Source organism: Podarcis melisellensis (genome assembly GCF_964234715.1).
Source record: "Podarcis melisellensis genome assembly, chromosome: 4".
Lineage (NCBI taxonomy): Eukaryota > Metazoa > Chordata > Lepidosauria > Squamata > Lacertidae > Podarcis > Podarcis melisellensis.
The window spans coordinates 95,081,354-95,094,128 of record NC_138531.1 but is presented as its reverse complement, the minus strand read 5'-3'; the positions used below and the strand labels follow the sequence as shown (position 1 = coordinate 95,094,128).

The window sequence follows — 12,775 nt, the reverse complement described above, 5'->3', positions numbered from 1 at the left end:
TGGGGGAAAGGTGGAGGAGGCAGCAAATCAGAATAGGGAAATTATAGTAATTATCATTTCCACCACAAAAAAAGGGGGAGAGAGAGTTCCGAGAAAACGATGACTGGTCACTTCACCGGGGGTTGAAGGGGGTGGGATGGGGAGAGAAAAAATAACCCCGAACTGCAGGACTGGTGAAATTTTTGACTGCTAAAAAGTGATACTGTAGTGGAGAGTTTTCTAGGAAAAATAAAACACCTTTTAATAACTGGCCCACTGGTATGAGCTACCGTGGAATAAATTAGCACAAAAATGGAAGTCTTATAACTGTTCACTGTTACAGACGTAATCAACAAGGTCAGTCACTCGCAAAAGTTCGTCCTCGTCTTCTTCTGGTCCTCCTGCCTCCTGGCCGCCACTCGTCCCGTTGGGTGCCAAGCTGGCATTGGCTGTGCTGTCCTTGGGGGCGGGAGCTTTCTCGCTGGGCTTGCCAATCAAGTTCTCAATGGTTTTCCCAGGACTCTGTCCGTTGGTGGACGGCAAGTCCACCAGGCTGTAGTCCAACGGGCTTTCGACCTTCCCGACGTTATCAAAGTCATCCTCGTCGTCGCTTTCTATCCGGTAGGGTTTCTTGGTGACGTCTTGCGGGCCGTGGGTTGCCGAAGGCCTGGCGGCAGGAGCAGGCTTGCTTGCCTCCTCGCTGGCGCTGCTGCAGTTGTCGTCGTCGTCGTCTGTCTCAATGCGATTCAGCCGCTTCCGGACAGGCCGCTCCTCCTTGTCCCCGTCCTCGTCCTCCGAGTACTCGTCCGTGCTGTGGCTGCGCTTCCGAAGGGATCTCTTTGACACCTGGGTGGGTTTATCGTCTTCAGAGTTCTTAGACACGTAGCTCTCTGGAACAAGCATCAGACTTAAAGACGTTAGCAAAATCTGAAGGCATGCAACAGCTATCATCTTTCTCCTGTGTTTACACAGAACGCTCCGCATGCAAGCTGCTTGAACCAGAAGGAAGCGGGCTTCCACCAGAAAATAAAAACTGCAACACAGAAGTCTGGTGGGCTCTTATCAAAGGTGCAGTATAATAGTTAAACCACCCTCCATGTGTTTCCATGGCATCCATTTGATGGGAGAGCGCTGGTACTTTTATCATACGTCATCCCATGCCCCTTTCCCTTAAAACCTGCCCCCAAATCTCCCTTCTGTAGCTCTCTCAAATCTCCTTTAAAAAAATGAGACTCAATACATTCGTTATTTACAAAGGCGGTGTTTGGTTTGAATACGTAGGATCGACCATTGCATGGTTTCAGTGCTGGCTGCAGCTGATGGAAGTTGTAGCCCAAAACATCGGCTAGAGACTTTACTAGTTCTGAATCTCTGCCATACTCAGAAGTTCAAAACTCTTAAGCTCTTCCTCATCTTTACACTTCTGAAGGGCCCTGGATCAATATTTTGGCTACTAAGGCCACATGAAAACACGATCCTAAGCTTGCTTATTCAGAAGGAAGCCCTTCTGAAGAATACCCCAAGCACCGTTTCTCCCCATAGGAACCAACCCTGACCCTGAGATCACCTTCTGAGGCCCTTCTTTGTGTGCCTCCTCCATGAGAGGTCCGGAGGGTGGCAACACAAGAACGGGGCCTTCTCTGCAGTGGCTCCCTATCTCTGGAATGCTCTCCCAGGGATGTTCACCTGGCGCCTTCATTATACACCTTTAGGCACCTGGCGAAAACGTCCCTCTTCAACCTGGCCTTCGGGCTCAGCTCTCTCCCTCTCTGCGGGGGTAAAAAGCTCTACTAAATTTGCACTACAAGGCAACCCTTTTATTTTACCTTCGCTGTCGGAGCTGGAAAGCCTGCGCTTGTGGATCCTTCTGAGCTCTTTCCCGTATCGGAAGGTCTTCTGAGAGCCGTCGCTTTCAGAATCCTCTTTGTAGTTGACTTGCCTCTTCTGATTGCGCCGAGATCTTCTCCGCCTCGTTTCCAGGTAGTCTTCGTCGCTGTATTCTGAAGAGGCCTCTGTTTCTGTGCAAGGGAGAGGGCATGGGGTTGAAGGAGAGAAGGAATCGTGCAAATTTAGTCTGCGAACTGCATATTCATATTCACAACACGTCCGGTTTTCCCAGAAAGTGAAATGTTTCAGGACAACTCCAGCCTTCCCATTTGATTCCCATCTTAAAACGCTCTTTAAGAAACTTTCCAATAGGCAACAGCAACCGGCAGGCAGGTGACTCAATTTGGCAAACGGAAGCAGCATTCCAAGATGATGATGATGATGATTATTCCCAGGGAAATTTAGTTTCTGCATCCTTCCCATGGAAGTCAGAAGGGCTTGTTGAGGGCAACCTTCTTCAGACTGACAGGTTGACATTTGGGGTGTCATGCTGGGTAACAGGTAAAAGGTAAAGGTAAAGGGACCCCTGACCATTAGGCCCAGTCGTGACTGACTCTGGGGTTGCGGCGCTCATCTCGCTTTATTGGCCGAGGGAGCCGGCGTACAGCTTCCTGGTCATGTGGTCAGCATGACTAAGCCGCTTCTGGCGATACCAGAGCAGCGCACGGAAACGCCGTTTACCTTCCGGCCGGAGGTATTTATCTACTTGCACTTTGACATGCTTTCGAACTGCTAAGTTGGCAAGGAGGGGAAACAGGGTATAAATCCATATATATTATATGTTGCTTTGTCTCTAGTGGTACCCACCTAACAGGTCTCTCCTTTGCAATCTGATTTTATGACTCCAAGTGTAACACCAAACAGAGAGGACTGAATGTCCATGTGAAACAGGTAGGGCTGCAAGAGTGTGCTGGAAGGTTGTAGAACAAGCCTCGTGCTGCACCCCAACCAGAGGTTCAACAGGTCCGAACTAAATGATCCACAAGGCATTTCCAGCCGCTTCCAGAGGGTTGCATGTTCTAGTTATCTCCCGCTTGGACTACTGCAATGCGCTCTACGTGGGGCTACCTTTGAAGGTGACCCAGAAACTGCAACTAATCCAGAATGCGGCAGCTAGACTGGTGACTGGGAGTGGCTGCAGAGACCATATAACAATGGTCCTGAAAGACCTACATTGGCTCCCAGTACATTTCCAAGCACAATTCAAAAGTGTTGGTGTTGACCTTTAAAGCCCTAGATGGCCTCACCCCAGTAGACCTGAAGGAGTGTCTCCACCCCCATTGTTCAGCCCGGACACTGAGGTCCAGCTCCGAGGGCCTTCTGGCGGTTCCCTCCCTGCGAGAAGCCAAGTTACAGGGAACCAGGCAGAGGGCTTTATCGTGGTGGCGCCTGTGGAACGCCCTCCCACCAGATGTCAAGGAAATAAACAACTATCTGACGTTGAGAAGACATCTGAAGGCAGCCCTGTTTAGGGAAGGTTTTATGTCTGATGTTTTATTGAGTTTTTAATATTTTGTTGGAAGCTGCCCAGAGTGGCTGCGGAAACCCAGCCAGATGGGCGGGGTATTAAAAAAATAAATAAATCTTGTGCAGAGGTGGTAAGTGCACGTGAGACGTGGACGGTGGAAGGGCAGGGAGCCAAACAGCAGGTGGCGCCAAAGCAATGGCAGGCAGAGCCAGCTCATCCTAGTTTCCTCCCTTGTTGAGTTCTTTGAAAGCAACCAGGAGGAAGAGGAGGAAGGCGACAGCAACCGCCACTCCCTTGTAAGTAAAGAGGCATGCAGGTGGGGGCTGAGGGCAGACTGAAATTGCAGACTCTAACAAACCAGACCAAAGCCCTCACTGTTCCACTAGAGCAGTCCAGTCTAGTCTGAGCAGTCCTATTGTGATGTACACCTTTTCATGAGGTATGTGAACAACATGCTAGATTTCTCAAAGGAATAAAGAGATATTGGGGTTGGTGGGTGGGTGTGCTGTCTTAAAGGGGCACTCGCCCCCTTGCCCTTGTTCCACCTATGGTAGTTGGTGCCAAGCACACCTTAGAAGAAAGTTATGAAATAACATGAACCTTTGAGAGTCCAGATCTGTTTATTCATTTATTATGATTTATATTCCTCCTTACGGTGGAATTATCTTCAAGGCGGTTTACAGCACACTGCAATAAGGCAAACAAATAATACACACACAAAACCCAGCAGCCTCCCTTGGGCCAAGGGATATCTCAAGGCAACCAGAGCTGAGAGTTCTTTCCAGCAGGGAAGGGAGAAGTGAGCTCTCTGCTGCAGCTGCTCTTTCGCGGGCTGACGGATGGGGCCAGACAGGTCTTCTCCTTGCCTTGCCATGTCGTTGTTCCTAGAAGGCAGGGGATGCAACCTCCAAGCGGCTCTTTGCTTCCTGGCACAGGCCAGAGCATGCTTGCCTTCACCTTTGCAGCCCTAGGGCAACCGGCGGTTGGGAGTTGTTTGTTCTTTCTGGTGGCAAAGCAAATTTCCCTGCAGCTGCTCCTTCCTGGCTGATAGATGGGACTAGGCCGGTCCTCACTCTGTTGCAAAGTTCTTCTTGGGCAGCAGGGGGCGTACTCTTCCCACACTGTTCTCATTCTTGCATAAATAAAAGTGTTGAATTATGACCATCAAACTCAAGGTTTGGGGATTATAATTCAGTTTTAGTAAGTGTGGACTTTGGTCCCTATGTCTGTATTAAACTCAGATTTCCTTTTAAAACAGTTCAATTTCATTTGCTCTTTTATTTCTTAAGAGAGGCTTACCATAATTTAAATTTAGTTGCAAAGCAGTACATTTTAACTGCTACAGCAACTGGTTGTTGCTCATGCTTGTTCAGGAAAAATGTATATATATTTAGAAATTCTAACTACAGACATTAGCTTTGTTTTATTGCTGACACAAAAAATGAATGTATATTTAATTAACATGCACCCCCCCTTCAGCCCCAAAGGGTTCTCTTAACAATTAAAAAGAGTCATCAATATTAAAATATAAAACAATGGAAGATTTAAAGCAGAGAAAGTCCTTAACAAAACACATAAACCAAGAGGCAAAACACAAAACAGGCAAAAGGCAATATCCAACTTAGTTGGATCTGACTAGCACAAGGATTCCCAGTTGCAACAATGGAATTTCTCCTCCCTCTCCTCTCCATGCACACAGCTCCCCCTGCTGAGCGATGGGGGACAGATTTAGGGGTCGCACAAGCAAACGGGGCTGTGGGGAAGTTCCACTGCGCAGCCCAAAGCTATTGCGCAAGTGGAAGCACTTTGTTGCGATACCTCACCATTTAACAACCGAAAAGCCTGGGGAGAATAGAAAGGACAGCGCTAACATGACAACAAACCCAGTGCTGTGCAAGTCTCACTGGTAAGCAAATTCCAACAACGGGGTACTGCCAAAGAGAATGCCCTCTCTCTGGCCACCAAAGACAGTGGGTGGTGGGTGGAGAAAGGCCTCTTAAGATCCAATGGTCTGGGAGCCGGTGGCTGGAGGTGCATTGGTCCCAAGCCATTTAGCGCATAGATATCAAAAGCAGCACTTTGAATTGTACTCAGAAGTGGACAAGAAGCCAGTGTATTATATTCAGGATGTAGCCTGGGTGCCCAATCTCAGTCCACAATCCAGCTGTGGCATTTCCGTAGCAGCCGAAGCTTCCAAACAGTTGTTGGTGGCAAAGCCATTTAAGCATAACGCAATCCAAAAGGAAACGCCAAATGAGGAGGTCGTCGTTGGATCGGCGTTCAATTTAGATCAGAGGCGAAGCAGCTGGATGCATGTGTGTGTGTTTCACCGGGCAAATCCAGCCCGGAGGAGTGCCGCTGGCTCTTCAGCTGCCAGCTAAGAAGAAAATGATGGCTTCCGTGGCAACGGGACTTCCTGGCAGGCCACTACAGGAGGCCAAGGTGAGGAAAGCCAGCTCATCCAGTTCTTAGGAAGGTCGACCCTCCAGGAAAACCGGTTGCTGGCCTAGTTTCCCAACACTCAGTCCTTTGAGCCAACCGCCAAGCTACGAAGAGTGAAAGAGGCCAACTTACCAGATTCACCGCTTACGTTCTCCTCAGAGTCCTCATCTTCGTCTTCGTCATCTTCAGAGTATCTTTTCTTGGCTATTTTTCTCCGTAGCCGCCTGCTTTGCCTCATCGGCCTGGAGTGGTGCCGCCTGGACCTGCGCTTCGAAAACTCTGTATCGCTGTCGTCATTCGATGGCTGATCCTCTTCGCTTTCGTCTAAGTTCTCGTCCGAGACAACGAACTCATCCTGAGATCTAAAGGGGGGGGGGGAGAGGAGAGATTAGCTAGAAAGATCTTTGAAACGGTGCCAAAGGAATAAAGCCCACTCGACTTTGAGACCTGCATTTTAACTGAGAAACTGTAGACATAAGAAAGGTTTAGCTAAGGTAGTTTTCATTGCTCCAGTGGAAAACAATTCAATCTCTCTGCTCAAATGGTTATGTGTTCAAGCGACAGGCCCTTGAGGTCAATTCAAATATGCTATTTCTGATGCAGTAAGTCCTTACACAACTCTAACCTCAAAAATTCATCTGGGACCTGGTCTGATTGAAACTTTCTTGCACCTCACAGACAGAGCTTACCCACCAGAAAGGCTGCTGAGAGCATCCTTTAAAAGCCAGAGGTGGGGAACCTGTGGCCCTCCAGATATTGTTGGACTACTAATTCCATTGTCCATGACCATCAGCTATGCTGGCTGGGGCTGATGGAAGTCTTAACAGCATCTTGAGATGGGCGGGGTAGAAATAACAACAATAATAATAAATTACTACTACTACCAGGGGTGTGATTTACCTAACAAACAGTGTCAGCAGAAACCCTGCACAAGGGTTTCTTGCTTGCACTATGGGGCTTTCCATTCTCTTCCCAAATTGGTTAGGTGGGTCAGGAGAACTCCTAGAAGGAGGGAATTGTTCCACTTGGCAAGCTGATATGCTTGTGCAGATGGAACACACATCACAGAGCGACACCAAATTCCACCCTAGATTTCCAAAGGCAAAAGCACGGCAAGCGTTCAAACCAGTGATCTTCCACCCGCAATCAGAAGCACAGGGAGGGTCGTTCCAAGTGGTAGTTCTGAGTATCAGTGTTTGGCAAGACTGCACCCTCAAGAGTGCCTCTGGGATCCAAAGCTGAACCCATTTTATTGCCCCACACTTTCAATCTGAGGCTAGTACAGTGGTCCCTCGGGTTACATACACTTCAGGTTACAGACTCCGCTAACCCAGAAATAGTACCTCGGGTCAAGAACTTTGCTTCAGGATGAGAACAGAAATCGTGCAGTGGCAGGCCCCATTAGCTAAAGTGGTGCTTCAGGTTAAGAATAGTTTCAGGTTAAGAACAGACATCCGGAACGAGTTAAATACTTAACCAGAGGTACCACTGTACATGCTTAGCTCAAATTGAAATCTGCTGAAATAAGAGCGCTCAACTTGGGACAGAGCACACCCTAAATTTGGAGCAGGCCTTACCCGTCACTGATTCTGAACTCATCCTCACTTTCTTCTTCATCCAGGTTGCTGTCACTGTCCAGGTCGTTCAGTCGCCGCCGTTTCTTCCGGCGAACTGCAACAGCCCTCGGAGGTCGCTTGGTTTCCTTCCTTTCTTCCTCCAGGATGGTGGAAATATCCTTGCCACGATGCCCCGTGATGTTAGACATGTCTTTCCCTCTTCCACCACCTACAGTCGGGAGACCAGGACCACAGTGACTGTGAATCCACTTATTCACTTGCTGCTAGCCTCAACCTTCCCTCCATAAAAAGCACCCAAACCAGGACTGAAAATCCCCATGTTTGCAGACAGATGAGGTGAGGATCATGTCTTATCTCCCCTGTGGAAAAGCTGAAAGCTTAAACAAGGCTGGGGGTACAAGAACGAGACATTTATTTATTTTACCTTCCCCCTCCAAGAGCATACCACCACCTTTATCCACAACAACCCTGTGAGGAAGGTCAGGCTGAGTGATAGTGAATAGCACAAGCAACGATCTACGTCCAAATAGTCTTTGGACACATCCCAGCCAGCTGAGAAGTCTGACAAGAGGGAGAAAGATTTCTGTTCTTTGTAGCAGATGTGGTTTTCATGCACTTGCAGGAAGTGGCAGGAAAGCACCCAAGTCCCTCGGTATAAATTTAGTGCTTGCTGTACCAAAAACCAGGATTGCCATCCACTACTGAAGTCATCCATATGTTCCTCCCCGTTAACATTGTCCAATAAGACACACCTCCTCCATCAGCCTCCTTTATGTCATCCTCTATGGCTTCGTCAATGGCTTCGTCAAACTCATCAAACCTAGAGAAGACAAAAACGTGCTGGTTTCAGAGCGCAGCTCAATTATATTTTAAGGAATAAACTGGCAAGTCTGCAGTAACCGAAGAGTCCAAATATGTGAGGGGGAAAGGAGATCAATTTGTACGTGTCTCACTCTCTTGGAGAGGCTGCCCACAGAACAGACAAATAAATCCCTAATTAAAGTTCTTAGACTTCCTTCAAACACTGAACCCTACATATTTAAGAGAAAAAGAGAGAGAGAGAAAGAGATACCCTGTAGTGGTCCTTCCTGAAATTCAATATCAGGCTCCAAATGTCTGAACAGTTTATAATACACACAAGCATTCTGACCTTCGTTATAGTAACATCAGGAACTCTTGTTTTCCTCCTAACTTTGCATGAGTTTTTGTAAGTGGTTTTATGCAAAAGTATCTGAAATGTTACTACATAGTTAAACCAAGATGTTCCCTCCCTTTGCAAAAGAAAAACCAGCTGTTACTGCTTTTCGGATGCTGCAGCAGCAATCTGCAGTCTCTAAAGCAACGCAAAAATGGGGGGGGGAGAGAGATTATAGTTGAGGGGGTGGAGGGAAAGATCAAGGGTCTTGCAAGTTTTATAGCTCAATCTTCTTCGCTTAGAAGCAGCCGAAACCAACTAGGCAGGAGCACAAAGGCAGAAGCTGCAAAGGCAGTGCATTTCACAGTCCTGCTGTTGAGCATAATACATTTCGAGTGCAATTTCCACTGACGAGCGATGACCCGCTCAAACTGCTATGCTTGCAGAACGGCTTAATCCCCCTGGAGGACAGTAGGATAACCTGGGGCGAGGGAGGGGGGGGTTCTGCTGGGTCATCAGTTTGCCTCATCTGTCAGGGATGTGACAAATCCATCTAGGAAGCCCAGAATACAGCCTGCTCCTTCTTACTAACCACACGAGGTGGGGCTTTCAAGCTCAATGCGGTGTCTGGAGTTAATGACGGTCCCGTGTAGCATCGTAGAAACAGCCTGGGTTTGCTATGACTTGGATTTGATGTGCGGGGCACTGGCATACACATCACCAGTAGGATGTTTGAGTGGGCCTTTAAGACGCAATTATTAAAGCAGCCCAGGAGATTGAGAGGCACATCGCAGTATCATACAGTTGGGCCAGATTTTTATCGATTGTAGACAACAGCCATGCACCGGTGCATACAAATGTATGAGAGGAAACCCCACGGCTCCCTTTTTAATGAAAGGCAGCCTAAGGAGCCAGTGATTCTGCGCGAAAGAGAAGCAGGGCAAGCACACTTAACCCTTTCGCCAATGATGGCTTTTTGCAATCAGAGCTGCACCCACAAGCACCCTTCACCCCACCCAGGGTTCTAGATGGTGCAACTTATGAGGGTGAGCACTGCACCTCCTCTGCTGGGAATCACGGCCCCAGGAACCTGTTTTTTAATAACATAAGACGACTCCTGAGGATGCAACCAAAGGCTCATCTAGTCCGGCATCTAGCTCATCTAGGATCTAGATGCCTATGGGGCGCCAACAAGGAGGACATGAGCCCAAAAGCACTCTCCCCACTCGTGATCCCCAGCATGCTGTCTACAACATACAGATAGTACACAAGAGGTTTAAACACTCTCTCAAGGCAAATTTTTAAAAAATGTAGTATAAACATCGACAACTGGGAAACACTGGCCTGCGAGCGCTCCAGCTGGAGAACATCCTTTACCAAAGGTGTCATGGGCTATGAAGAAGTTCAAACTCAGAATGAAAGGGAGAAACGTGCTAAGAGGAAGGCACACTTGGCAAATCCACACCGTGATCGACTCCCGTCCGGAAACCAATGTCCCCACTGTGGAAGGACGTGTGGATCCAGAACTGGCCTCCAGAGTCACTTACAGACTCACTGTTAAAGCTATGGTTACAGATAGGTAGCCGTGTTGGTCTGCCATAGTCAAAACAAAAAAATTCCTTCCAGTAGCACCTTAAAGACCAACTAAGTTAGTTCCTGGTATGAGCTTTTGTGTGCATGCACACTTCTTCAGTGTACCTGAAGAAGTGTGCATGCACATGAAAGCTCATACCAAGAACTAACTTAGTTGGTCTTTAAGGTGCTACTTGAAGGATTTTTGTTTTGTTTTGTTAAAGCTATGTTTATGGAAGACAATCTTACTCGGCTAGAAGTAATCGCCAAAGAAGAAGTACATAGCCAACATGGCCAGTAGCCACTGACAGCCTTGCCCCCCATGATTTTGTCCACCCTCCATTTAAAGCCTTCCAAGTTGGTTGCCTACCACCAATCTTGTAGTAGAGAATGTTTAACTATGCCATTGTTGAAGAGACAACCCTGGAGCTTTGTTCTGTGTTTTGGCATTTAATGTACAGCCAGTCAATGTAAGAGGAAATTTAAATGCTCACTTGCTATGTTGCTGTTGACGTCATTATCATTATTTTAAAAGAACAGTTTAATTGAACGAAATAAAATAAAAATAAAAGGTATACTATCAAAACTGGGCCTAAACCCGGTTTAGGGTCTACACAATCAGTTTCCTCCTAGAGCACCAGGACCTGGTCTGCAACTGGTCTGCCCAAGAAGGAAAGATTGGCAACTGGGTGGTTAGCTACTTAAGATTTTCAAAATCTTGAGGAGTGGTTTTACCACTGCTTCCCTCATGCAGGCATGGACCCTTCTCACAAGGAGGCATTGACCACCTCCCTGGCCCAGCCAGCTGTCCCCTCCCTGCTCGTTTTTATCAGCCAAGAGGGTCCAGGCGGTTGCCCTGACCGATCCAAGCTCTTTGTCTACACCCTCAAACCTTACTAGTTGAAACTCATCCAACGCAAGAGGATTAAGACAGTGCTCTAGACCAGTGTTTTTCAACCACTGTTCCGTGGCACACTAGTGTGCCGCGAGATGTTGCCTGGTGTGCCGTAGGAAAAATTGAAAAATTCGAAAGATTTAAAAATAAAGTATTTTATAATTTTTCATATTTCTGTTTACTTACTATTTCATAATAAAAGGTTGAAAAACACTGCTCTAGACACCCCTTGAGAGTCATCTGCTGTAACAGCAGAGTCAAGATCCCAGTGGGTGCAAGCAATTTTGCCCTCGAAACGACTTGCAAACAAGTCAGAGTAAGTTGCCGTCAATTCTACCACCCCGTTTCCCCATTGCTCAGACAGCCCTCCCTCCTTCTCTCTCTCTTTTTTTTGCATGTTTCCACTGTGAACTGGAAACACAGCTTCTTTTATTACATCCATTCAAAAAGGAGCAAAGAAATTGCTTGCCTATAGCTGATGCACTTCCGTTGCCTAGTCGACCTCCTTTCAAGCAGCTTCGCCTTTGATTTTTTGGAATCTTTCTTCTTTTCATTGACAACTTCAGGTATTTCAGGCTCCTGGTTTAAAGGCAGACAATCGTTAAGCACAGAAATAGCTGCAGCCAGTCATAGAGGGTGTACAAACTCAGCCTTAATTTGTCGCCTTTTCCATGAGAAACAATCTGCTGCACAAACAGCCACACAGTTCCTCTTGTTCAGAATACCTAGGGTTGTTTCCAACTAAATTCTACTCCGAGAGGATTAATAAACACACGTCAGCCATGTTCATTAACTTCAATGAGTCAACTCAGAATAACACCAGCATTGGCTACAACCCGTAGCAATTATTAAACCATGCATACCTCCTAAGTTTTCAAATGACAGGATGGGATTGATCTAACAGTACGTGCCAAGATGGAGATTCAAACAATGGCAAGTTTCTAGACCACATGGCTGTAATATGCATGTGCCACAGGCAGTAGAGAAAGAAGACACAGGGAGTGCATTGGGTTTCTAGCGGTCCAGGATCCATGTTTAGTGCCCTGCATAGCTCCTTGACTCCATCAGCAGCAGGAGCAGAATTTATCAGGCAAAATGAGCAGATGCATGCAAATTTGCCTGATTAAGGCAATCTATGGTTATTGCAGACTCAGCTTTTCTTAAGGCAGAATTTTTAGGGTTTACAGCGCAAAGAACACACAGGTCTGACTCTATGCCAAAAGAAAGAAAAGGAGATATCAAGGGGTTCATTTCACTTACTCGTGGAGGAATGATATTCTCAATACTAATGCCCACATACACAAGGCGCTCTTTCCTTAGGGAGAAAAAACAAAACAAAAAGCTGACATTTCTTCACAGCAACTGCTTAAATTTGTCCTATACAGTATTTCACCTGTTTGCATTAATGCCAGACTTTTACCTAGCTCAACCACAGCCAGCTCCAAACTTCAATTTGCAGTCACAGTCGTAAGTGGTTTTGCATGCTGGCGTGGTACTAAACCTGGTTATTAAAAACACCAGAACAGGTGGTGGCTACTGGGGATTGTACTGGCTGAGGCTGATGGGGCACTGTAGTCAAGCTAGAGGGTAGGAGGTTGGGGAAGGCTAGAGTAAAGTACTGACTCACTTGCTGTGTGTGATTTGTTATGTGGGGCTACTGGGGTTGCTAAGCCATTGGTCAATGTTTCAGTACCTTCGTTCTGCACGCTCTTTCTTTTTCAAGACAACATCCAGGTCCTGCAGTTGTTCTTCCAACTTCTCACAGAGCAATTTCTATGGGAATAAACAAAAAACAAAGCGTTACCCTACTCCACAAACAT

General features: G+C 47.0%; 1 protein-coding gene across 2 annotated transcripts in view; it reads right to left on the bottom strand.

The window, feature by feature from the left end:
• Positions 1-215: 215 nt before the first annotated feature.
• RSF1 (remodeling and spacing factor 1) overlaps positions 216-12,775 on the bottom strand; it is a 41,633-nt gene continuing 29,073 nt past the window's right edge. Inside the window, exons 9-16 of one of the 2 annotated variants that reach the window (XM_081909579.1) lie at positions 12,649-12,728; positions 12,216-12,270; positions 11,425-11,534; positions 8,106-8,173; positions 7,354-7,561; positions 5,909-6,138; positions 1,806-1,997; positions 216-869 (exon numbers count right to left, since the gene is read on the bottom strand). In XM_081909579.1, coding sequence (XP_081765705.1) covers positions 301-869; positions 1,806-1,997; positions 5,909-6,138; positions 7,354-7,561; positions 8,106-8,173; positions 11,425-11,534; positions 12,216-12,270; positions 12,649-12,728 — 1,512 coding nt within the window. In that variant the 3' untranslated portion in view covers positions 216-300. Of the gene's footprint in view, positions 870-1,805; positions 1,998-3,949; positions 5,762-5,908; positions 6,139-7,353; positions 7,562-8,105; positions 8,174-11,424; positions 11,535-12,215; positions 12,271-12,648; positions 12,729-12,775 lie in introns of those variants that run through there. The other variant, XM_081909580.1, reaches the window with a different exon arrangement.